Source organism: Passer montanus, unplaced genomic scaffold, assembly GCF_014805655.1.
Source record: "Passer montanus isolate IOZ18808 unplaced genomic scaffold, ASM1480565v1 scaffold78, whole genome shotgun sequence".
Classification (NCBI taxonomy): domain Eukaryota; kingdom Metazoa; phylum Chordata; class Aves; order Passeriformes; family Passeridae; genus Passer; species Passer montanus.
In genome coordinates, this window is record NW_024373034.1 from 3,121,689 (window position 1) to 3,149,620 (window position 27,932).

Consider the following 27,932-nt stretch of genomic DNA (forward strand, 5'->3'; position numbering starts at 1 on the left):
ATGATCATTTTATACAGTTGCCTCCAGAAAAGAATTTAGGATCATAATAAAAACAAAGGAATAAAACCAGACTTTTACCACTTTCCCTTCTTGTTGTACAGAAGAGGGGTTATGTCAAAATAGTTAAAGTGCTCAGCATGAACACTACAGAAAATGCAAGTGCTGTGATTACATCTGAAGGTCATCTTTAACAGTATTAGAGACAAAAACTTGGGGTAATTTGGGGGGGAAAGGAAATAGCTATAGGAAGCAGCTGTATCCTCTGAGATGAATGACGAGAAAAGAGCATTCCTGAATGTAAAGCTCACAACACACACACAGCTCTTCCAGAACAAATTCCGTCCAGTCACCCACAAAACCTTATTTGGCTCTAGAGTTACCAAAATTTAAGCATGAAAACCAGGAACAATCCAGAAAAAATAATAAAGTTGCTAAACCACAACCATTAGGAAATTACTTACCACACACAGGAATGTCTGCACATAAACTAAAATTTTTGTATGCAAACACAAATGTACAGCTTTCTACAAAATAAATTGTTATGGAGCTAAAAATAGATTTAATAAGATGTATTATATCCAGTTCCCACATTTCTGATAAGGAGCAAAAAAAGGCATAAATTAGTACTTTTTTAACTGAAACTATTCAAGAATAATAAAGGTTCCAAAAGTGGGAACTTAAACACACTCAACAGGATGTTTAATGTATAAAGGCTGGTATCATAACACCATTTCTGCAGATTACAAAGAAAGGTTAGGATCAAGGTTTTAAACTTCATTTTGCAAGTCTTCTGAGGCTTTGCTTCAACTTCTCCTGGATATCTCAGGGATGCTGCCTATTGAAACTGTTTTATCCAACTCTGAGACAAAGCCTTTAAAGCTTTGCTTCAACAAAAGTGTTATTCATTGAAATCCATTTCTGCTAAAAAAGAATCAGAGCTTTACAGCTGAGTTTGAGATCTTCAGCTCAATGGCTGTAGAATCTCAGTAGCAACAGAATTGAACTTCACTTAAGGAATATCCTAACAGAGCACTTCAATTTGAGAGAAAAGTCTCTTGGAGTTTAACACAAGCCTTGAAGTAAGGACAAGTCAAACAGACAGCCTTTAACTTTCCTTTAAAATGTATGTGAAAAATGATGATGACAAAACCACAATCTTTTACGGTCATCTCCAAATCAAACACTAATAGCATTTAAATTTACCCTTAAGACACTTCAACTATTGAAGACCAACTTTGCAGGATTCTGTAAGCTCTGTAACAGCGTATCTCTTGCATAAAATGCAGATTTGAAAAAATAATTTACCAAAATCCAGAGGAAAGAATGTTATGTTAGAAATGTAGATAAGCATGTACTAGGTACTAACAGTGTAAAATAGTTATCAAGCTTTGCTGATAGGAGCCAACCAAACAATAGCTTCCGTATCCCAGAAAAATTACCTGAAGGACATGGAAAATGAAATAAGCTTTAAATAGTACTGCAGATGTATCTGTACTGGGAGTCTGTAGCAGAATTACAGACATCTGTGGCAAAATTACAAACAGCTATTTAAAAAACAAAAAAAATTTGCAAAATAAAAACCCAAAAAACAAAACAAACCCCAAAAAACTCCAAGACCAAATGAGGTCTCCAATTTGAAAGAACTCTTGTATGGCTGATTGCAATACCAAAGGGTGAATCTTGGTATATGAAATTAACACTACTCAGAACATTAAAATCAAGAAAAGCAGTATATATATATATTTACACAATATTACAAAACACAAGCACAACAATTTGATGATTGAGAGAATTTTTTCTTCCAGCACACAACCCACAGTAAGAATAATTTCTTTAAATTAAGATTCACTCTGCATTGCATTTGAATAATTTTCAGGATACATGTAACTAAGCAGATCTATATAAATTGAGTATTTCCTTAGTGCTGCTTCTTCTAACATGCTTCATCATCTAAGGTAAAATGCTTCAGGGTATTATTAAGAAATTAATTTCTGAGAAATGCATTGAAAACAAGAAATTAGTTTACAACTTGCAGTCAGAAATGCAAGTTTCAAGTTGCATTGACAACTGTACACAAAACAGAAGAAAAGATCACCACAGTTAACAGTCACACTTAGGTGCTGCAGCCACAATCCCTGTATTCTGTAACGTAAACAGTTATGAACTTTATTTAGGTTTTGTTTTCACACTTGAGAACTTGAAGGGGTTTCAACTGTCATCTCAGTACCGCAGTGAAGATGGGAGATGCTAGAGTAAAAATAATACATCTCCTGTGACAAAGAAAAACAGCAAAAGCAGTAGACTTTGCCTACTCCCAAATCAAACAAAAGCCACTTTTCACAAAGTGCCACTCAAAGATGAGAATCCAAATTCTATCTCCAGAGTGCTTCTGTATCATTTCATCATGACTATGACAACTTAGGACCATGAAAAAGAAAAGCACACTGTGTAAGTTGGAGATGCTGCCTGAAATTCACGTCAGTTGAGGTAAGACAGATTTACTGCTGTCGACTCCATAGGGCCCAAACACAAACTGCACCTAAGGAGGAGCTCAAGGCTACAATGAAGGTGCTCACAGTAGGATTGAACATCTCCTATGCTGTGCACTGCTTCTTTAAAAAGGCAGCATTCAAGTTCCACAAAACCATTGCTAATTCAGTCCAAATGAATTAAACTCCCATCAATAAATGAAGGTTGTTTCCCCAATCTTCTGGTCTTCTTTTGGGAATCCTTCATGTTGTACTTGGGAGGGAAACTGTGTTGAGGGAAAAGCTTGAAATACATACATTCCAATGAAATTCCAAATACCTGGACAAAGCAGGAACAGGTACTCCTCTTGCTCGAATCGATGATTTTCCACGGACAACTGGAACTTCTGCACTTTCTGAGCCACCATTTAAATATGTTAATTCTTGAAGTTGTGCCTGTCTGATTTCATCATTGTAGTCCTAAAACAAGGGGGAGGAAGAGTGAGAAAAAAAAATCAAATTCTTTACCCATCACTCTCAGCAAACACTGTTCCTGAAAGTTTCCTCTTAAAAAGTTGAACATTCCACTGAAAAAGTTTAATATATAGAGTAAGATAGGAATAATATTCAGTCCAAACATTATTAGAGAATTCTACATAGTAACTTCCATTTTTTGCTCAGGCATATATTTATTCCCTTTGCATATATTTTTATGCAGTTTTACCAATTAAAATGGCGAAGTTAAAGTGCTGCAGAGATAGGAGGAAACTAGGAAAAAAAATAAAGATCCCATATTCTGAACTGAGGTTGAGTTTGTAATTCCAGCTGTAGAATGATTGTGTATAAAAGCAGGAAAAAGAGGAGAGAGAGAGAGTTGCAAATGAATAGAGAATAAATACACTGTTGAGAACAGCACATGAAAATGAAGGAATAGATTAGGAATCTACACTTTTAAAGTCAGTGTTATAGAATAAACACAGGAATTCATTCAATACATACACCCACTGTTATCTAATAAGAAGAGCTCAAAAAATTAAATTCTATAATATGCAATGGTAAAAATGCCAAGGACATATGGCTTATTTCTGTCTGCACAAATCCTCTGCTCTCAAGGTCTAGCAAAAAGAAAGCTCAGGTTTTTACACACAGAATTAATATGGTACTTCTCAAGCACAGTTTTCAGGGACCTTGAGTCAACCTCCAAAACAAGCAGAGCACACAGGAATAAAACAGACCCAGCACTGAACTCTTGAGATATAAGTATTTTTCTCTCATTTCTCCTCCAATTAAAGTGAGCCAAGCAGAATGAAGCCATAAAGGTGAATTAAAGATAACTATTTTACCCAAGGTGCATCTGTACTGAGTATCAAAATATTAATAGGGGCTCCTATAGGAACAAAGGGATACTTCTGATACAACAGCTCTTCTGCAAATCCTCCCATTTCAAGAAGGAAGGTTTGTTCTAACACCACTCATTTTACAATTCAATGACAAAACAAAGAATCTGCATCTCACTGCAAATCTGAGTTTATTACATTTACTCACTAGACAGGGACCAAAAGATTGTCAGGCAGTCTTAAAGACTTTGAAACATAACCCTGCACTGAAAGGAGATTAAAACTTCCATGAATTCAAATCTCTCAATTATCCTTGAAACATTCTGCTTCTCCTAGACTTCTATAAACGGAAATAAAAAAGTTCTCCTTTATATGCCATTGCTGAAGAAAGTTACTGGTGTTAAAGCACCATAACAGCATTTTGTCCAAACTGCCTTAAATAGGTTCTGAAATTTAACTCCCAACTGCCCACCTGAGATCATCATCTCTTCAGCAGCAGACAAAACACCAAATATGAAAAAGACTGAAATAACTAGAAGACTGAAATAACTGTTTCAAATGGCTAAGTTCTAATAGCCAAAACTACCATAGCCATAGAATCACAGAATTGTTTGGGATGGAAAGAGCTTTAACGACTATGTCATTCCAGCTCTCCAGCCATGGGCAGGGACACTTTCCACTAGACCAGGATGCTCAGGACCACATCCAGCCTGGCCTTGAAACCCTGATATAATACAGGGACAGGTGAGGTTGAAAGTACCTGGCTTTCTGACCTGACAGAAGTAATTCTGAGATAACCTGTATCAAGGACAACAAATCTAATACTCAAACTAGAGTGCTGACCAAAGAGTCTGGCCAGAATAAAGGGACGAACTAAAGAGTCTGGCTAATTTAAAGGAAGGTAAAAGAATATCCTTAAAGTCAGAAGCCACAATTCCAACTGCAGAAGAAAGGTAAGACTCAAGGCAACATAAGCATAGCCAAAAACACCCTAAAAAAACAGTTTTTATGTTTTGGGTTGAGTAATGCCAATAGTTTAAATGAAATTACACCACTGTAGCTACTTGAGGTTAAGTTTCAATGCAAGGGAAATGCCATGGATCCAAAGATCCAATAACAGAGGTTGAGGCATTTTTCCTATAGTCAGCTACTACAAAGATATTCTGTATTCTGCATTCTAGCACCAAATGTGATGTTATGTTCAGCACTGATCTGAAAGATGAACAATAACCACATTCATAAATTTGGTCTAGCATCTAAAACTGTAGGAAGTCATAATGACCCCACATTGTAAGGAGAAGGCAAATTATGATCATAATCATATATACTCATAGCAGGACATCTTTCCTGAACTAAAACAAGTAATTTCTTAAGAAAGTCACAACAGAGCTTGGAGGGAAAAAAAAAAACAAAAAAACACAAACACAACAACAAAAAAATCCAAACAAACAAAAAAAAAACCAAAAAACCAAATCAAGTTGCATTTGGCAGCAGTGAACCAAACAGTAGTTCTAGAGAAGAAAAAACTGCTCCTTATTGCTTCAGTGGCTGCTGCAACGGGGGGGCAGGCAAAAGAGATTACGGTATTTAGAGCAATTCTGATAAGCTCACATTTGAAAAGCCAAAGGGAAATTAAGACAGTATTGGCTTGATCCCACAGTTCAGGAAAGATTATGTAGCATCAGTTCAGCTCAGTATAATAAAGATGCAATGATCAAAAAATAAAGATGGAAAAGTGCATAACCACCAGTCAATGGAATTGCTCATTATCAGTCTGTAATTCTACTGGCTTAACACACTAATGAGTAGGTTTTGATAAGCTTACTTCATTTACAGCAACATTAGGGAAATCAAGCTCAGTGAAGAAAAGCAAGACCTCTGATGAAGGGGGCATGGGGATCAGGCATATCCTTCCTTCCAGCATGTACAAGAAGCATTTATCAAATTGGACATATTTCTATCTAAAAAAGGCAGCTGTTTGCTGTCTGGAATAGCCAAGAACTTAATTCTCCCTTATCTCTCCACACCATTAAATCATGAATCATGTAAATAGAGTAACCTTTGTCATTATGACAGTCCAGCATTCCTACAAATATTCTGTAGAGTATCCCCTGTCTGATCTGTTAGGACATCTGAACAGTAGTGTGCTCATTCACCTCTTTTCATATGCATCAAAAAAAAAAGCCATTTGGAACCTGCAGACAAATATACAATGTGATGCTTGATTTTTTGTAAGATGAGAACATAATGCCCAGGACATCTTTACTTTTTAACTGTCCTAAAGTGCATCTACATTAGGGTTATTTCATATCAGGACATATTCCTACTGAACTACCTGATGACTGTCATTTATCATCATTTTGTTCATACCACAGTGTAGTATTAGGGCACGTGAATTCACTTCATTCAGACAAAAAACAGATCAGAAGAAACAGTCAAGGAGCACACAGCTCCAGTCACCTGGAGACTTAGTTTCATAAAATATGTTCGGTTGGAAGGGACCAAGAGGGATCATTTAAGTCCAAATCCTGGCCCTGCATAGGACACCTCTAAAATCCCACCATGTGCCTGAGAGCATTGTTCATTCCTTGAACTCTGTCAGGCTTGGTGCTTTGACGATTTCCCTGGGGAGCCTGTTCTGGTGCCTAAACACTCACTGGGTGGTTTCATAGATGTGAAGTAGGTTTGGTACAAACTATCATTTCCAAAATACACACAGGAGCACCAGCAGTTAAGTCACCAGCACCAACTGCACAAGACACAATCCCACCAGGTTCCCAATGTGGCCACTTTGGCTCCACTCAGACATTTCCAAGCTGTCACTCAGACACATGCCTCAGGAAACTTTCCTTGGCCAGATTCCCACAATTCCCAGATCTGACACAAATAAAGACTAACACTTGGGTAACATTTTTAGCAGTAAAAATAAAAAGAAGTCAATGCACCTTGAGAATGCTTTGCTTTCTATACTATTCCTTTGATCACCAATAAAGGCAGAAGAAATGTTCACATAAGAGCTAAAACAGTTGGGAACTTCATACAGAGAAATATCACCTCAAGTGCTCCAGAACTTCCTAAGAGAGGCTGGATATTTTCAAGCAGTTTAAGATTGAAAAGAAGTAAGGTTGCTTTTTACATGAGGAGCAGATGAAGTTACCTTCTTATAGAAGACATTAGAAACCCATTACCTATATATATCCCAAACCTGGAGTACAAAATTGTACTGGAAACCAGATGTCAATTTATACACCCATACAATGGAAGCTGAAGTATATACCAGAGAACAAGTACAGCTCATGAATCACTAGTATTGTGATAAAAATGAAGATACAAGATAAACCTGTATTGATTCTCAGCACTCAAAACCAGGATTACAGGTGAGAGAAATACTACAGCTTCAAATGTATTAATTCTTAAACAGAACTGATGCTTCACGTGTACCAAGAAAACATTAAAGGCACATATTTTACAGATATTTACAATTATTTGTAGTCTATGATACTTTGCATATGACTAGTTAAGCAAGAATAAGTTTCTCTTTTACTGTAGGTCAGGTGATGAGATTAGTGTGGACTGTTACAGATTCACCTAGTAACTTGCCTGTATCAAAATAAAGTACTTGACAATCATAATTTCTTTCATAAAGGAAATCAAGCAACATGACCTGACCAATACTATGCACTGTTCAAAATAACAGAACAGTTTGGGTTGAAGGGACCTTAAACATCATCTAGTTCCAATCCCCTGCAATGAGCAGGGATACCTTTGCTAGACTAGCTTACTCAGTTTTAGAGATAACACTTCTCACTCAAGACTACCAGAATTCTCATTAAAAAAAATACTAACAGGAATGAGGAACTTCTTAATTTCTTCCAATGCATGTCCCATTCTGGCATATGCTTCTGCAGGTGGAGCAAATACTTCAATTAAAACATGTAGGTCATCATTTAGGTGGAAATACTTTGCCTCTCCACTTTTCCTCAACTCTTCCTCCTAGGAGATAAGAAAAAAGATTGGTTTTACACATTCTTGTTTGAAACACTGTAATGCAAGTGTGGAATTTTCTCCAAAGGAATTTGCAGACACTGTTCATTCATGTTCAGATGTCTGCAAATAAAAATAATGTGAAGTTAGAGCCAACAGCTTCTGCTCACATACAGAAATTGTAGCACAAGGAGGAATGCTTCCAAGAGTTTTCCCAGGTGCATCAGTTTCATGAAGACACTTTTTTTGAAAGTCTACAGAAACAGGTTTGATCTAATATTCCACAAGAACAAGCTTCTTTTACCAATATTATTTCAATCTCAGTATTACTATGCTGTTCTCACTGAAGTTTTTATCCAATGAGTGGCATCCTCCTCAGAACTGAGCTATTTGGACATAAAGCTAACAGCATATGAAATGAGGGAAGAGAACATGAGCAAAAAGAGTTCACCAGCTATTTCAGTAGCAAGCTTATTTCTTTCATCTTCCCTCACCCAACCCACTTCAATGACTGCAAAGCTGAGTTCAATGGAGTAAAGCAGAGCTCAGTTCTCAAATACTGACATTCACATGCAAAATATTCACAGAGCAAAGGGGCAGCACTTGCTTTTTTCAGGCTGCCCCTCACCCGTGTGTACTTGACTGGTCCAAAGGGATGAAACCAGCACTAAAAATAATTTCACTGTTTTACCAGACAACACTATACCACATAATTAGCAGTTCTGTTGTCTAAAAAACTAACACTCCCCTGCAGCTTCCTGTATTTGACAAGCACCAGATAAACACTTCACACTTAAGATTACTAAAATTGTAAGTTGCAATGATAGCTGAAATCTCCCTTGCACACCCCTAATTATGGGTTGAGGTTTACATGTGACAATCCACTTCTGCTCCTCATGAATAACATTCTTATCAACATAATTTGTGTTTAACTATGAATATGTTTAAAACAGAAAAAATAAGTCTAGATTGCTGTCAGAGCACCCAGACCAAGAATATTAAGAGGTCACTCAGCAAGACTAGACTCCATCAGTAAAGTCATTATTTTGCCAATAAAAATAAGAGATCATATAAATAGAAAGTAACCTAATATAAACATGACAGCTCAAATATTTAGTTTTAATAGGAACTGCTTCTCAGTTAAATACTTTAGACACAGTTAGTCAAAACATGAGCCACTAGTACTGGAAGCTAGTTGAGTTCTCCATATACTGGTTTTTAGTATATACTTGCACCACACATTCCCTGTCCTTTTCCCCTAAAGAGAAGAAAAAAAATCACTGTGCAGTTTGTTTATGCAGAAAACAGAGTGCTAAGAAATTTCCTTTCTGTGTTTATCAATCAAGTTGGCTGATAAAAGCAATAAGCAACAGAAGAGTCACCATTTTCTGCGTAGGACCTGGTAAAAAAGCATTTCAATCAGCACCCTCAACAAAACATACAGAATTTCAAAGCAGGTTTTTTTAAGACCATTCCCATAACCAAACTTTTAAGACCACTCTGTGCTTTTTTTGCTAAGTTCACTTTATTATTGTATTTTATTTTAGCTCTGTAACATGACTTGGCAGTGCTTCCATTACTTCCTCCACTACTTGCAAGACCAGAAGTTGGACTTTGATGATCCATGTGGGTACCTCCTAGCTCAGGATATTCTATGGTTCTATGAAAACACTACACACAAAAACTCTTATAACAGCACACAAATTAAAATGAGCTCACCCACTCACTGGCTATGTCTCACAACCTTGGGAACACATTAAGCATTTCAGGTTTTTTTTTTTTGTTTCCCATGAAAACCAACATAAAAGCCACAACTTGCTCCCATTCCCTCTTTGACAGCAATTAAGCTTCCATAAAATTCTGTCTTCCATTACTTGACATCTCTTGGCTTGACTCCACTGCATATGAAATCTTGGCTTGACTGGCCAAAGAGACATTAACCAATAATCAATATTAGAATCTCCTATGCTTTTTATTTGTTCCAATTTTTGTTACAAGGTTTGTTCCCCTCCTCAGAAATTTAAGGTAAGTATCAAAACTCCACTGATATAGTCAGGCCTTACCTTTGTCTTGTCCCTCATAGAACCTTTCCCCAAAATAGACATTTTTGTCAGTGTTTCTTCCTGTAAACGCTTTAGAGAATTGCCACGTGGACCCAAAAGTTTTCCCACAAAGTTGAACTGTAAGAAAACAAACAAACAAAAACCAACACATTAACTTCATTGGATTTTTAATTGTAAATTAATGAGCAATGAGTAAATTAAAAGGGATATTTTGCTGAAACAGATTTGGTCATAGGTGCAAATAATTAGATCATAAATTAAAAAATATTAAGTACAATCATATAGTACAATTAATAGAATGTCAGTGGCTCCAGCAACACAGAAGTATCTGAACTGAAGCATGACTTGGTGTCCATTACAAAGCCCTCTTGCTCCAGCTAACAGGAGACATCATGCCCAAAGGCTTTTATCCCACTGAGGGACTCCAACCATCCCAACATCTGCTGGAAAAGCTGCAGACAACCCTGGAGACCCCTGGAATGCATGTGGGACAACTTCCTGACCCAGGTAACAGACAGACCTACCAGGGGGGAGGCATTACTGGATCTGTTGGTCACCAACACAAATCAGCTCAATGAGGACACCAGGATTGGAGGCAGTGATCGTGCATTGGATGTGGATCAGGTAAGGAGTAAAGCTGGCTTCAAGAATTTTAGGGAAGCAGACTTCCCGCTCTTTGGGGAGCTAGTCAGTGGGATCTCCTGAGAGACTGCCCTCAGGGATAAGGAACAGAGCTGGCAGATCTTTAAGGAAGTCTTCTATTGAACACAAGAGTTAGTGATTCCCAGCAGCAAGAATTCAAAGGAAGGCAAGAGACCCACATGGCTGAGCAGGGACAGGCTGGTCAAACTAAAGGGCAAGAAACAAATGCACAGACAGTGGAAGTTAAGACAGGTGATCTGGGAGGAATACAGAAATGAAGTCTGCTTGTATAGAGCTGGGGTGAGGAAGGCCCAAGCACAGCTGAAACTGAATCTGGCAAAGGACACAAAGCAACAGAAAGGGTTTCTCCAGATGTCCCAACCAGAAAAGGAAGGTTAAAGAAGCTATTGTTCCCCCTTTGCCCTGATAAACAAGCCTGGAAAACTGGTTACAACAAATAAGAAGGTTGAGATACTCAACAATTGAAGTGACACAATCACGTTAAAAAGATAGTTTTAGGCAGAAATAAAATATAGTGATACTGAACAGCAAACAAGATTAAGCCTTACCGCCTCAAATTTATGAAACAGTTTCTAAGTTCTTTGCTTGTCCCTCTACTACCATGTCACTGAAGAGCCACGATGGGCTGCACTAATCTCCCTGTTCCATCTGGAGTTACTTGAAAGGACCTAACAATGGAGAAATGGCCGTCCCAAATCTTTTGTTGTTACACTGGAAGTGCTGATGGAGCAAAGGCCCAGCTGCACTCACTCTACAATACAGAAAGTCTACAGCTCCAGTTAATTTCTTTCAGCTTTAGACAAAAAAACCCCAAGCATTAAAGGTCAACTAAATAGGGAAATATAAGTTTATTCCCCTTACTAGTTGCACATTTAATTCCCTATGTAGACCTGACACAACACAATTGAGAAAATGGCTTACAGATGACTAAAGTCCACAGAGTTTATTACATTTAAGGCCTTGCATGAACCAGTCTTTTCTGAAATTATCAGGTCACATCAAAAATTCTCAGGGAATTTCTTTGATTTTTTTAATTAGAGTTGTCAATTTTTTTCTTATAGGTCCTAAGATACAGTCAATAAAAATATTAATCAGAAATATTGAACAGATACAGGCAGAAATTTCCCTTGCTGAGAATATTCAGGATTCAAGGCCACTGATGGGGTCCTGTGCAATTTAATTTACAATCATTATTTCAACAGAAGTTTGAATATCTGAAGGCACAGATGCTCTCCAGAGACTCCTTTAACTTGGACTTCTGGTTTTATTGTTTCTGAAGATATAACTAAGGAAGGAAAACAAATTGAAACAATTTGAAACAAATTTGAACCTCAAGATGTCAATTACTCCTTTTCAAGAGTTTCCTTAAAGGAAGCTCATAGTTCAGCTCAAAGTAAAGCTTTCATGTAGAGGAACACCACCTCAGTTTTTTAAGCATTACTTAAGATTACTTATGTCTACTTATAACAGCCTTTTAAGCTACAAAATAAACACTTACATTTTACTGCAGCCATATTCTTTCAGTTAAAACCAAGTAGTTTACTGTTGTGTAAATCTAAAATTTGATGTACCAAACTTCAATACCTCCAAAAGTTGTCATCTTTTAAAAGCCATGAAATCTCTAGTGCCAAAGTCAGACACTACAGAAGCTATACAAGGACTGCACAGATGACATGTTCTAGACACATTTCAAGAACATTAAAATGTATTGTCTGTATCCTGAGATCCACTGAACTATTCTTTTCTGTGCACCAAGGCTCCAAATATTTGATTTGACAAGTCTGAAGCATAAGAAACTTGTGCTGCAAGTCTGAAATTCTGCTGATTTAAAAGCACAATAGGTGTAGCTCAAAAGCACAAACAAAGGTTAGTAAAATACAGCTTGAAATGCACCCACAAAGCATTTTTGCTCCCACATAACAAAACTGAAAGGATCTGGAACATTTCAGTTGATTATTCCATAAATAAAACCCATTTATTATATTGAAGGAATCCTTTCAGGAGAAAACAGATTAGTTACTTTGAACAGGTAATGCATTTTGTTCAAACTATTGGTTTATCTCCCTTTTAAATCAAATTGGAAACATCTGATCAAAGGTTTATTTTGAGATATTTCATAGATACAGGAACACTCAAAGTATCAGTCACTAAGTTACTATTATTACTTATTCACTGCTTTCAATCAAATAATAGAATGAATCAAACCTAAAGGTACAAATTCAGCACACAGTAAAAGAAATTTTACTTACAAAATTAACAAATCCTCTTTATCTGCTGGTGTTACAGAAGCAAGAAAGCCTGGCAGATCCAGGTTAAGCTCTTACCCAAGACTGCTCACATACAAGTTGCATGGGGGCTTCCCATGTTCCACATTTAGGGTTTATTTGCCCCAAGACCACAAGAACAAAGAATAAATTCAGGTTGATAATTGAACTCAAAGGTTATAAAGCTTATAAGGTTTGAGTTAAGCTTATTCAGCTATATCTGAATTAGACACACTGGATAGTAACAGACAGACATCTGAGCAGCTCTGCCCGAGTCAGACCAGTCACGTTCACGAGTGCTGGGTCACAACCAGACATGCCAGACTCGCCTCTTTACTCACCCCTCTCAAGCAGCACAATCACCTCCAAACTGCTGTAAATACCAAAAATTGTCCTCATTTTCACCAATTTCAGCGTAACATTGTATTAAAGCAGTCTCGCTGTATTCCAGTGCAAGTTGGTGAAGTTTTCTGTTCTACAGCACAGATGAACTCTTAAGAGTCAACCATAAACGTCACTCTACACTAGATCAACTTTGTTAAATCAGGAATTGTCTCTGCACTAAGACAGCTTCTAATGTATTAGGTAAGTACCAGTAAACTATGGAAAATGGCATATATAAGAGGAGATAAAGTCCCCAATTCAAATTTGCTTTTAGACTAGCTCTGAGGGATTTGACAAATATGGTATCTCATACAAAATTACAGACATCTTTGCAAAAACAATTGCAAGACTCAGGTTAACAGACCTGGGAGGTAAAAATTAGATAAGATGGGAAAAATTAGCACCTCAGCTACACTTCTAACTGAATAATATTCTACTATTGATAAATGGTACCCTCTGAACAAAATATAATCTGATAATACATTCATTTGAGCAAAAGGATGCAAGATTTGAGAGGTGTTCTTATTCCCAAAAACTGAGAACTGGTTTACTTTTTGGGTAAAGATACACCATACAGTGCAACAGCCCTTCCTCAAATTCATGGGACATGGGATTTTTCTCTTGACTATGGTGTCCATTAGCTGGCAAATACTGGTTAACTGTACTGAAGGAGTGCATTTGTTTCCCTTTTACAGATTATCATAAAGTCTGTAACAAAAATCTCTAATTTAAAATACATCTTAAATATAAAACATCTTTCACAACAGAAGCAACAAAAAAAAAAAGAGGTTTTTGCTTCAAAATTGTCTCCTTTCTTAGCTGTTCATAAATCCTCATTTAAGAAGCATTTTTTCAGTTATTGTACAATGGAGATTATGGGCATCACTTTGCAGCACCCATTTCCTCAGAATCACCAAATCAAAACATGAGTTGAACAGTTGTCTAGAGATTTGCTTCCTTACCACAGCACTGCTTGAAACTATTCCCTGAAAACATTTCAGAAGAAACACAGTTACAAAGAACATTCAAAGGACAAGATATTCTCTTCAGAACCATTTGAACTACTATACGAATTATAACAAAAAAAAAAATCTAATTCCAGTGCTGCAGCATTTTTAAATGTATACATTACAGAAAAGGGGATGTAATAGAAAAAGTAATCCTTGTTTATCTCCAACCAAGGCAAGTCTGCTAAGAATGGTTCATCCAGCTTAAAACACTTAGTGAAAGTATAAATGCTTGACCAAATGCTTTCCTGTACAGCTTTAAGCACTCCATTGTTATTAAAGCCATAGAAAGCTTTCCTGACAGATTAGTTTTCTGCAATGGTTTCTCTGTGACAGGGTCACTAGGAAAAAAAAAAGTTAAGATTCAGAGCACTTTCCCCTAGAATGACCTGAAACAAGGCAAACTTCAAGGTTTTTCCTATTCATCTCAGAAAGATAAAGTTTTTATAGAAAGGTAAGTGCTTCAAGCATCAATGTTACACCACAAACTACTCTCCTTCATGTAACATGGTAATGGACCTTTAAACATTTATTCATAGCAGAAAGCTTGGTCAATTTTACTATAAAGTTGCTCAAATATCTCTGGTATTACTAGTGATGCTTATTCCTCCACATTATTTCTGGTTATGCAACAACATTTTCTCATTTCTGTTTTAAGAAATGAGCTATTATGAAAAATTGCTTTCTAACTAGTCATGTGATTAAAACATTAATCTCTCCATGACTTTACATAACAATGGCAGATATATTGTATATGACAACGATATTTTAAAACCAGTATTTTCACTTTGAAAGTTGAGCTAAAAGGCTTAAATGGATACCAGTTCCACAAGTCAGTAACTTTTGAGAAAATATATTTAAAGTATTACTTGGGGGAACAACAGACCATTTCTTCCTAACTTCTGAGATTTACCCAGTATTTAAGTGTAGATCTATGAGCAATTTTTAAAATGGTAGCCTGTCAAAATGGAAATAATTATTCCCCACAGTTTTGATCCATCTCATGGAAAGCCATCATGATTCCATTTACTATCCCTGGAAGCTATTTTCTTCACCTAATTCAGAACACCCAGGTTCAGCAAACTGTCAAAGCAAAATCAGGCTCTGAGACTAAACTACTTCACGATGCATATTCATTAAATGTATGGGAGGGGGATAACACCTTCCTGACTCACAAATACACAAAGCTCTAAAACACCTTTCACATGTGATGGCTCTTCATAGCAGTGCTGAGACAAATCCAGAACCCCTCCACAACCACATCAGGATCTTCCTTGAGCAGCCAGCTCACCTTTTATGCCTTTAAATCTGTGAAAGTTTGAAGATTATTTTCAAGCATGAAACACAAAAGAAATACAGGTTTAAGCATCACATTCTCACACACAACTCAGTCAGGTTAAGTATTCAGCAGATCAAAGAGCAAGTCACTCTAACCCTAGTGACACCCTTAGTGCCCTAAGCTGACAAGATCTCCTTCCACTACCTGCAGTTTAGACATCCAGCATCCACATGGACTCCTTTCTATAGGTAACTTGATTTAGAAATAAGTTCTACACCAAAAAGTTAGCCCTTTTCCTATAAGGCTGCATAAAAGCCCAACCTTGCTAATACTTATTTGTAGTAGATGTCCCAGTTACAACAGGATTGCAGACAGCATTACCAAAGCTTATTCAAGCTTCCCCTAAATACCTCAGATTAATTTCTGTATCACAGCTCTTCAGGCCTCTTGGAGGCATCTGCAGAGCTGAACCAAACAAAAAACCTCTAAGACCCTGCACAACAATATTTTGAAAAGATGTGACTGAGCCTGCAATCTATAGAGGAGTTTACACAAGGTTTTATCTTACTAGGTAAGACTGTCGCCATATCAAGACATATTAAATCAGGGACTTTTTTTTTTACAGAGTCTGTAAATAACACAAGGAAATTTATTCAAATACACAACCAGCTTCCAGGAGAAACTGAACATAACTCCTGGGACTAACCATCTTGAGTTATTTCATAGCACAGACAAAATTCAGGCTGTCTTGGTTATTCCATCACCTTCCATGAAGGTCCAGGTATTAAAAAAAACATTTAGACCAACTATCTGTAGCATAAGATTAAGCATGTTAACTAACACTGACAAGAGTTGAGTAAGACAAAGGTTCCCAGTTAAAGGATATAATTACAGAGTATCACAGAAAGAACCAAGAGCTCTTAGGCAGGAGGCCAGTTAAGCACATCACCAGGAACACTCAACTATTTGTGCACTAAGCAAAAGACCAAAAACTCATTATTTTTCAGGGTGAGCAAAGATGCCCAAAAAAGTGCAATACACACTTTTCAATGTGAGGTATACCAGTTTATTTTCCAACAGAAACCCAGCTGCTCTGCACTTCAGTTGAAGAGCTTCTGCTGCACTTAACCTGTCACCTTCCAGGGCTGTCAGAGGTAATTGCACAGGACCCAGCCATGGGCTCATGAGAATGGATCTGACAGGACAGGAAATGTGGGCAAGCATTACCAAGCCAGGCTGATCTGATCAGAGCCTGGACTGCCTGACCTGTGTTGAGGCTATTATGATTTATTCAAGGAATCAGAGTTACAGAAAAGTTTTAAGGAAGGAAAAGGCAATGTAATATACATTTCAGGTCTAGCAAGCTGTCTTGCTTGGGAAGAGGGAAGTGATGGGTTGTTTTGGTTCAACAAAAATTAGGATAGGATTAATTAAATATCAATATACATAAACAGCAGGGGCATCTTTCTTTCCCAGAGTCATCCCTGGAAAACATGAACACAGGAATAGTTTCTGTTGGCAAAAATAATTTATATTTGTGGTTAGTTTCAGTTTCATCTATTTAACACTGTTAATAATTTAATAATTTTAATAACTTGGGGGATTTTTTGGATCTAATTTAAAAGCAGGATCGATTATTTAGGGGAATATTTTGTTAATGAAGTTGAAGCAAACTTTGTTTTTCTCACTACTTTCTGGTTACCAAAGTTAGTTAGATTAAACCCAAACTGCAACCCAATGTTTGAGAGATTTATCAATTATTACAATGATTTTGTCAGCCTTCAACAGCCAATTCCCAGGTCACTAACCCCATAAAAACTACATCTCCTGAAAAAAATGGAGAGGTCTTTGTTCAGAATCTTGCGAAATAGGTAACGGCATTAGACTAGATTGCAGGCAAACATGCCAGAATGATAGGAGAACTCTGAACTCAATACTGGCATGCAGAAGATTTTTTGCACAGATTTCATCCATATTTAAGTCTGCAATTTCATTCTTTTGAAGCATTTGTCACCAACACTAATCAGGAGAAAGAAAACTCAAAAATGAGAAATAAATTGTCTAACCAGTTTTCTGGTTAGGAATTCTCCCTTGGTATTTTCTACCAACAACACATTTGCAGCAATACCAACACCTACCACGGGTAAAATGGTCTAGGAAACTGCACACGTACACAGAACAGCAGTGCAGAGGCACAGAGCATTTATGCAAAACAGCATTTAAGGTTTTCATGAGGATCACAATATTTTTGCTAAGCTCTGCAGAAGAGAATCACAGGATGGAAGGTACCTTAAAGATCATCCAGTTCCAAACCCCTTGACACGGGCAGAGCCACATTCCACTCAATCAGGCGGCTCAAAGCTCCATCCAGCCTGGCCTTGAACATTTCCAGGGATGAAGCATCCACAGCTTCTCTGGGTAACTATACCAGATAGATGCCTCACTGCTCTGTGAAGAATTTCTTCCTACTATCTGATCTAAATCTCTCCTCCTTCAGTTTAAAACCATCCCCGCTTTCCAATCACTCCTCGCTCTTGTAAGAAGCCTCTTTCCAGCTCTCTTGCAAGCTTCCTTTAGGTACTGAAAGATGCTGTAAGGTTACCCTGGAGCCTCCTCCAACTCTCTTATCCAATCTTCCTAGCAGAGGTGCTCCAGCCCCAGTCATCCTCATGACCTCCTCTAGACTCATTCAAGCAGGTCTCACCAGAGCACAGCAGAGAGGAAGAGTTCCCTTCCTCACCTGCTGCCCACAGGGCTTTGGATGCAGCCCAGAACACCTTTGGTTTCAGGGCTGTGAGAGCACATTTTGGGATCATGTTGAGCTTCTCTTCCACCAACACCCCACGTCATCCTCTTCAGGGCTGCTCTTGCTCTATCTTCTGCCCAGCCTGTTTTTGTGTCTGGGATGGCCCCAACCCACAGAGATCACCTTGCACTTGGCTGAACTTCATGAGCTTTGCACAGCCCCACCTCTCCCATCTCTCAAGGTCCCTCTGGATGCCATCCCATCCCTCCAGTGAGTGTCAGATGCACCACACAGCTGGGTCAGTGAACTTGCAGAGGGCACACTCAGTGTCACTGTCCATGTCACCAACAAAGATGTCAAACACTGCTGGTCCCAGCACCAGCCCCCAAGGAATGTCACTCCTCACTGGTCACCACTTGGACACCGAGTTGATCACAACTCTGAGGGCGACCATCCAGCCACTTCCTTACCCACCAAGCCAGCCATCCATCAACTCCCTGTCTCTGCAGTTTAGGGACAAGAGTGACACATGGAACAGTGTCAAATCCTTTGCACAAATCCACATAGATAACGTCACTTGCTTTTCCCCCTTATCTACCAACCCTGTAACCCTGTCAAGGGAGTTCACCAGTTTTGTCACACACAGCTTGTCCTTAGTGAAGCCACCTTGGCTGTGTCCAATCAGACAACATGGATAAATATCCAACACATGCGCCCTGCATACAGTTCAGGGGAACCAAGATGACTGGAACAACCCTATATCCATCCCATAAATCTTGACAAAGTATCTCTAACTTCTCACCCCTCCTCTGAACACATGAAATATAAGTAGGATTAGCACCTCAAAAATGTATTGATGCAAAAAGACTTTTCCTCCCACATACAGGCATCTAAAACTCATGTCAGTGCAGACTACATATCCCAGGATAAGGTTGCCATGTTGAAGCTTCATACATAGTATCATAATTTATTAAATCTCAAAAATAAAACCAAAAGCCTGGTTCTAATACCAAGCGATAGCAAATTGCAGTGACTCGTTGTGGTTTAGGGCAGGTGCTTTTCAGAGGTATCAGGAGTACCTATCATAATTCTGAACTGATACTCCCTATGCAGTGAGAAATTTTAGTTCATTTTGACTCTACAAAATATTTAATGAGCAAACTTTATCAAATATCCATCTATATGCAATAAAATTGAAATTTTTGAGAGAAGTTGAGCCCCCAAATATTGGGGTAAAAATATTCTTAAATATTAAGTATCTAGGATTTATACACTCTGGTGGAAGAGAGATATATGTGAATAGAGATACCAATATTATCCTTTCTGTGGAGCAGTTGTAGTAGAGATGAAGGAATTCACATGACATTTCTGTTCTGCACAGCTGTTTTATTTTGCACCCCTGGACCTGCCTGGACACAAGTTCAGGCTTATTTCCATGGCACACACCAGGCTTTATTCCAGTTCAGTGTCTTTATGGGTCAGAATCAAACAGCAGAGCATTTCTAGCCATTCAAAATATGGCAAAGGCTTTCCTACTAGCTATCCTAAATAATTTCAGTGTTTAGTCCTATAAAGAAAGTTGACACTAAATAAAGAAGCAGAAGTATCTTTGAGAAGGCAGTGTTTCCCTTTTTAATAGCCAGTTTGCCTGTCTTGCCCCTGAGCCCAAGTATCTACATCTCAATATTTAGAAGTAAAACATCCTGTTTGCAAACACTGACCATGGAGTAAGGGGTTCCTATGTTTTACCTTCCCATCTTTGTATTTCTCCATGCTTGTACATAGCTCTACTTAACCATAAAAATGACTTAAGTCAGAGTTTCAAAGAGGCGCCCACATGATGTGCAGTCTTGCATTCACTCAAGGAATATTTAATGAAACTTTGAACAGCAGCAAAGAAATCCCTGAAAATTATCCTGCACAGGCCTGTGAGAAAAACACTGATACTGTGCAGAAAAAAAACCAAACAACCAACAAACAATTATAAAAGGTTTTCCTAAATAGGAGGGAGGAATGGTGACTTTTTTTTCCTCCATGAACAAATAGTCTTGAAACTTCTAGCAGGAAAAAGCCATTTCAAACAAATTAAAAAAATGCTAATCTGATTGTCATAACATTAACCTTAAAATTTTAAGCAGCACCAAAATAATAAAGTTCCACAGCCTACTGAATGTTGCATAAATGCTTCCAGGCAGCAATATTTTAGTGCAGGATAATACTTGGCAGTAAAGAAGTGTTAAGAATTCATGGTGGGCAAAGATATTAATGAAACAGTCTCTACCCCTCCAGAACAGACTGCATAATTTAGCAGTAAAGCTATAACTCATTCAAGAATAACAATGGCTGAAGCTTTAGAGAATGAGATGAAAATTTTCACAATTAGTTCCTTAATGGTGCATTTTAAGCTGCACTTCCAGCTACAATAAGAAAGTTTCAAAGTCTGGCATCAGATTCAACTTCAAAACTTGCTTTTCCTTTTGATATGCGGAAGAGGAGGATCCTACTACCCAAAAATATGGTTCAATTATTGCTCTCAACATATACTACTTTGTGTGATCAGCACCACTTTCCTGCACATTTATTCCAACAAATAAAGAATGTAGGAGATCTAAGGTAGAATCACTTCTGCCTTAGAGCTCTTACAGAACAGATTGCAGAAGAGCAACAGTAGTGACTGGCAATAGTTTTAAATGTTACATTAAATAGTTAAGATACTAGTGAAATATCATTTATAAGAACTTACATTCATCAAATATAAAACTGGGCTTACCTTAGGGAATTGTTTTACTGGAATCAGAACTTTTTGTCCCAACTTCATATTCTTATTGATGACTACATCAATATACTTTTCTTCTTCCTTTCCTTCCCCTTTTTGGAATTTTTCAATTTCTGTTAAAGAAAAAAGTTGTTTTTTAATTTAATGCAGAAATATAAAAGCCAAGAATCTTCAAATTCAGTATAAATAAATAAATATCAAAGCTAATACTGTATGGCATACTTATGCTAAATTGTGTAATCAATACATATAATTGGTTATACAGGGCCAAAAGGGTAAAGCATGTTTCCCTTTTTTGTATATTCATGCTTATACCAGCACCTTGAATTAGCACTGCAAACACTGTACTCACTTACCACTTAGGATATATTTTTTTATATGGCTCAATCAGTGAAAACTATTCCTAGATACCTTTGAGCATGTATAAATTAAAAAACATAGCATAGTTTAATATTCAACAATTTTATTCCTCTTCTATAAATAAAGTGTCAGTTTTCATGGTGGCTTTCTACAGTGGACTTAGGAACAAATGTCAAGTTAATCTTTTGGAATTTCAGAAATGTAATTGAGGCACATAGATCATACCCAAAAATCCGAGATTAGTGTTATACCAACAATGACATTATTAGGAATGGGATTTAGAAGTTGAAACCCTGGCTTGCATGACTCTATTCATTCCAGAGGTACACACAAAACTGACTCTTGATTATACTTTTCTCCAAATATTGACTCTCTAATATGCTGATGAAGAACTGCAGATTTCATTTCATTAGAGAGGATTCATGAGCACACAGGGAGACGAAGTGAAGCACTTCTTGAGGTATTTTCTGGATTGGGTCCATCATGCTGTGGGCTGCAGCACTGAATGTCAGCACACACCAAAATCCAACCCATTTCACAAGTGCCAGAGAAGTGCTCCTGTGGGAATCTAGCACTTGTCCTGCACAAGCATCTCCATGTATCTTGTTAAGCTGTTACAACAAGAAACACCCTTCTATTCTACTGGACCTCTAGAAATTAAGGACATTCATCAAGACCTTGCAGTTTCTTTAATGGGAATGTGATCTTAGGCTGAGAGGAGACTGTAATGAAAACTTGAATGCAAAGAAACCAATCAAAAATACAGGAGAAACCAGCCTTCAGTAAGTACACTTTCAAAGACAGTCTGGTTGGAAATTAGGTCCAATGAAAAAGAGAATAAACCAACAAATTTCTAACTACAAAAAAGTCCATGCATTATTAGCAGATTTGTTTAATGAATACCACTCCAGTTCCATCTACCCGTACAGAATTCAGATGCCAACATCTTTTTTAATAACTGAAACTTATCTTCCATGCAAGTTTTAACTTCACTAACACAAAACAGGAAAAAAACAATTTATCCAAGTTACTGTTCATTTACCCAATTTATTCAAGGATTGTTCAGTCCCTGAAAACTAAGGAAGTCAAACCAGCCTCAGAATATCTGAAGGCTTCTTGAAGGAAAAGAATTCCTCAGCTGTACTTCCAAAACTTCTTGTCAAGTCTCCATAAAGTTTTTGATTCCTATGGGTTGTAGCAATGTAAAAATTCTGAAGAAGCCCCATCAAAGTAACCTTGCTCCAGCATATCCTTTGTTTGGCCATGCTCAGTAAACACAAAGTCTCCAGCACCATTATCCCACCAGCTAACAACAACTGAAGAACATTTCAATATTCAAAATCCAGGTAAAAATGGAAATTTGGAAATGCCACATTACAGACTGGGGAATTATGAGCAATTAAACAAATATACAGTTACATCAATTTAAATAGGAACTCATCTCCAGGTTAAATTAAGACTAAAATTTTATAGGTTGTCATGTTCCCACTCAAGAATCAGCTGACTGGTACCTTTTAGAAGTCAAAGCTTCCAAATATCACATTCAGGTGTAAAAGCATAATACTGTCACAGCATTCAAATACAGATACACCTCACACTGCTCTTTCCTCATATAACAAGGGCAGTAGTGACAAAGCTCTTTGATTTCTCACGATAAACAAGATGAGGTACTTAGAGATTTTTATGCTTTACAAGTAAAAACACTAATTTTAAGGCTGCTGTCGGCATTACTGTTAGTATAAACATTCAAAGCTTAAAACTGATCAGAAATTTGCTAATCTTTAGCAATATTTTACACCATGAGATGCTGATTATTAAAACTGTAATAAAAATACATCAATTTTTAATGATTGAAGCAAATGCAGTTGCAACAAAATTTGATATGATTTGGTTTATTATTGATTTTAAATGTTAGGACTAAAATTTTTCCTAAGTCAGAAAAGTACAGTTAAACTCCATTAAATATTAAATTCAATTAATGCATTTTGCTGTATTTTTTTTTAATGACAGAGCAGTGCACCAAGACCCCCCAGGTAGTTCAATTGATCCCAGCCTGGTGCAAGACATTTGAGTTCTCAGTCACTCTAATTACTGTTACAGTAAAGGACTTTTACTTGAAGCATCTAAACTTAAAAAATAAAAGTATTTTCAACATCAAAGCCCATGAACTGGTAAAGCTAAAAATATATTCTCTCATGTTGAGTCATACACTGTTATCCCCAAATGCACAGCATGGCATACACTGCAATCCCCCTGCCCACCCGAAAGTGAGAGCCACAACTTTATGAATCAGCAGTGGCTTAAGGAACTTCCTAGAAATTGCCAAAAAATATTACACCTGGAAATTAGTTGTTTCAGACATCTCTGATGCACTTAAAATACACTTTAAGCACAGAGTTCTACCTCAGTAACATTCTTTAGCTGAGCCAGCTGCATAAATTCCTTAAGCGATCAATACAGTGCTAATTGTATTTCCTAAATACTTTAGCTCAGAAAGGTTATTTGAATTGGTATTTGAAGGACTTGGTTGCAACAATGTGATTAATGCTAAATATGCTCATAATATGGGACTACTTTGAGTTGATAAAAAACATGAAAAGACCATTCTCTTCTTGCTCTAGTAGATACTGAACTTCCAAGTCACTAAAGTAATTATTAAAAGAAACACTTTATTTACTCCTTAAATCAGTCTTTCTACCCCAAGTATCTACACACTTTATTGAGCATTTTAAGCAAAAAAACCTTTATTCTTTTACTTGCACTGTTTAAACAACTTTCTTTTTGCTTGAATAAGCTACTGAAACCCATTAAGAGGCTGCAAATCAGCTCTCAGCAAAATGGATCACAATTTCCCCCATTTGTTTTAAAGACAAATTACTTTACTAACAAACAGCTATAGTCCATTGCCAAAGCAGTACAAAGATTAAGTAATTTTTTCCTGTTATGCTCTAATGTTAATCAAACTGATTTAAGACTTTCTGCCTCTTCATTGCTGTTGTAAAAGACTTTAGTTTTGTATTAACAAAGTCCAGTCCACTAATCACATTTTATCTCAGATTTCACTTTATTTCTTGCACTTGAAATCTAAGATGAACAGGAAATACAGTTAAGCATTAGAATTTTATCCATATCTGCACAGTTCTTGCAATATCATTCACACACATCAAGTTTAGATAATTAGGGAAAAACCATGCCAGTTCACACAGGAAATCCAATCAGATTTTCAAGGTCAAATGGATAGGAAGATTTGCCTTTTCTTAATCCTTAGATTACATTCTGCACTGCTTTGCTATATGAAGCAATACCATTTCCTAGATCACAAACAGTAAATAAACATGTGATTAAAGCTTCCTATAATGCTAGAGATTAAAATCTCATGTTCTCAGACCAAGGATGCAGCTAATGCAACAGGAATTTCACTGCATGCAATAATAAATGCAGGGATCGTAAATCTTTTCTTTAGATTTAATCATAGCAGAGATCTAAGCAATGATTAGTCCTCAGTTAATTCACCAAATAACAGTGGTAGATACATCAGATAATGAGAAAGTAGAATTGTTTCTTATTCTTCAATTAGAATTAATCTTCCTGGGGCAGAAGTACAATCCAGGATTCCAGCTCCCTTGGCTAAGCCAATATAAATACTTGTGTTTAATGCTGAGCAAAGTGATGCCCTATTTGTCTGTAGTAAATCAATATAATAAACATAAGAAGTAATGTCAACCTCAAAGTAAATAGAAATGTTTACTGCATTTGTCCTTAAGGCAACATTTCACTTACACAAGATCAGGAGAAACAGACACCAGGTCAAATTGCCTGCAAATCCTTAAGAAAGTTTCTACTTTATTTCCTGAGATTCAGATGTCTTACCAAACACACCATTATATCCAAGTAATTTTGAACTAACTTTTTCCTGCTTTGGATGAAAGAAAAAGTGAAAAATGCAAGGCTCATTCAAGGCTATCCACACGATCACAGCTTAAGAGAGCAGGGCATTGATGGAACTGCACTGCAATTGCACTAGAAGTAGTTTCCACATTCATTTTGAAAGTGAAAATATTCTTAGAATTATATTATCCTTTAAAAATACTCCTAAATCAAGCAGGTTTGAAAATTACTAACATTATACAATAGAAGCAATTGATTTTGCTTTATTTGGGCAATTTTATTGCCTTGTATCTAAGAAAAGGAAACATCAACATTTAGACTGACTCAATCAAGCATGTTGTACAACTACTGAAGCATAGCCCAACAGCAATAATATTTCTCAGTGAATTCTCACAACTTCACAGCTGACTAAGAAAAGTCACACCCTCCTCAATTCAGAAAGCTCTTAAGTCAAACTGAAGGCTAAGCATCTTTACATACTTCCCCTGTCCTTTCAGCTCTTGAAAACTCACAGGTTTTGCCCACTGATGGAGACAGAACACTGAGCAGGATGGCCATTTCCTCTGGCAGCACGATTCCTTTTGGTTTCACATCAGAAACAAATCAAAGTGATTGTACTACAAAAAACATACCTCAACTTATTAGTTTGCATTTTAGGAAGACCTCCTTTAAGGAATACAGTCAAGCTTTGGTAAGAGACAAGTGCCCAGAGGAAAAGGGGGCTCCAAGTCAGTTGTAGCTGAATTTCAGGAAAAAAAAAGTGTTTCCTTAATGGACAAAAACTGACAATATCAGCATTCCATACCGTTTATTTGGAAATTTTCACTGTGGCAAACCTCGAAATTTATCCCAGAAGACATATTTTAAGAACACCTATCCTTAAAAAATATATAAAAACTTTTCCAATGAAGCCAAGCCATAGAAGTCTGCTGTGCTGGATGCTGACTAATTGCCCACAGACTTTACAGGAGTTTTGTAAATCCAGAGCACACAAGATGGTGAACTCAATTACAATTCTAATTTTTATTAAATTGATGAGAGCTTAATCTCATTATTGTTGTAGTAAAATGGTCTTGATTGTGCTTTAAATTATACATCTTTTACCCTGGACTCCTTTGTTCCCTGCCCTAGTAGAGGATGAATTCAAGTTCTTTGAATCAGCACCTCTCCAACCAATACTTCTCAATTTTGAGCTGAAAACAGTACTGCACAGCACGAACTTGAACTAGAATCACCACACCAAGGCTTTAATACACTCCAAAAGTCTTGCTGAAATAAACCTCACAGACTTCCTTACAACAGCCTCTAAAATACCTACTGCTCATTCCCTGTCCTCTTGATCAGCATGAAGCTGCACAACCTTCCCAATTTTTGCACTAAACAAGAGGCAACATTAGCCTCCTACTCCTTTTGAGTATCTTAAAACATGTCTAGCATAGTCCAGTTTGCTCCAAAGCAGTTTCTCTTTTTAGACATTCACAGAAAAATGCAGAATTTCTCAATTTCAACTGTATATGGCATCTCAATCCCCCAGAAAAACACATAATTAAGTTCAGCAACTAAACATTTTCTGATATGAGTAAATGCTTAGACAAATATCCCTTTTGCTACCCTCTAAGATGTTTCCAAAGTAAATACTAATTAGTGTGTCTTCATTAAAAACACACACACACAAAAAAGGGGGAAATTAGGGAACTAAAATAATCAAACAAAAATAGCCTCAAAATATTTAAAATAAGGAAACTAAATATATGTGGAATGGCAATATTTGGACTCATCCTGAATGGGTCTAAAACACACATAAAAATGCAACAGAATTTTCCATTTTAATGCTGTTTTTCTATTAATGCACCCATCCCCATTCCTTTAAGAGCTTCAGAAAATTTCATCTATTCTCCTCAGCCAACATTTGAATCCTTTAAAAATTCTTTTTAAAAATTGCAAGTTTTGCATCCATAATAGCTCCTAATTCTGAACTGGCAGAGAAAGTAACGCATTAAGAACATGACTTGTGCATAAAAAACTACACTAATTTGTTTCAACTAATGCTCATTATTACAATAGTTGAATTCCAAATAACTGTCTTTCACATGCCACCTTAATTTTCTAAAAGCAACTGACAATGAATCTAATTTCAATTTACAATAAAATAAGCAGTTCATGCCAGAATGATGTCTACAGCATTCAGAATCCTCAAATTAATAATAATATCCCTGTTGAAGGACTCAAACCAATCTTTATTTAAATTGCATTCACAGGCATTGTAAGTTCTATTTTACACTCTAGGTACTACTATCTGCACTGATCTGAAAATAAATTTCAGTCACCAACATGACAAATATTTTGAATGGGCTTTTTTATTTAAGCAATTCAAAACTAAATGAACACCCATTACCTTCACATCAAAAATGACTCCACTAAAATCTGTTTAGACTGATTAATATTAGCAGTAAGGTAGGAAGTACCACAGTAGGAACTGTCAAAATCATGCATAAGGTATTAACAGATGTTTAATCATCTTGCTCAGGAAGAAAACAAGATGTAGATGGCAGTCCCATATCCTCAACCTACTCCACTGAAAATTATTTATCTCATTGTGAAGACAACTTATAGCAAAATGCTAAAATCAGCTGTATGATTTAGCTACTCTACCTACTGTACATTTACCTACTGCAGATCTTTCTTTAAGCATTAATATTTCTAAATTAGCAAG

At 36.9% G+C, this 27,932-nt stretch overlaps 1 protein-coding gene across 3 annotated transcripts in view; it reads right to left on the bottom strand.

Annotated features, from left to right (window-relative positions):
- The window catches only part of KHDRBS3 (KH RNA binding domain containing, signal transduction associated 3), a 90,496-nt gene that overhangs the window by 42,872 nt on the left and 19,692 nt on the right, over window positions 1–27,932 (bottom strand). For all 3 annotated transcript variants that reach the window (XR_005630122.1, XR_005630121.1, XM_039731510.1), the window contains exons 2-5: window positions 20,966–21,084; window positions 9,853–9,969; window positions 7,652–7,798; window positions 2,809–2,948 (exon numbers count right to left, since the gene is read on the bottom strand). Coding sequence is in view for 1 of the 3 variants with exons in the window: in XM_039731510.1 (XP_039587444.1) it covers window positions 2,809–2,948; window positions 7,652–7,798; window positions 9,853–9,969; window positions 20,966–21,084 (523 nt within the window). In the remaining 2 variants the exon portion in view is untranslated. The remainder of the gene's footprint in view (window positions 1–2,808; window positions 2,949–7,651; window positions 7,799–9,852; window positions 9,970–20,965; window positions 21,085–27,932) is intronic.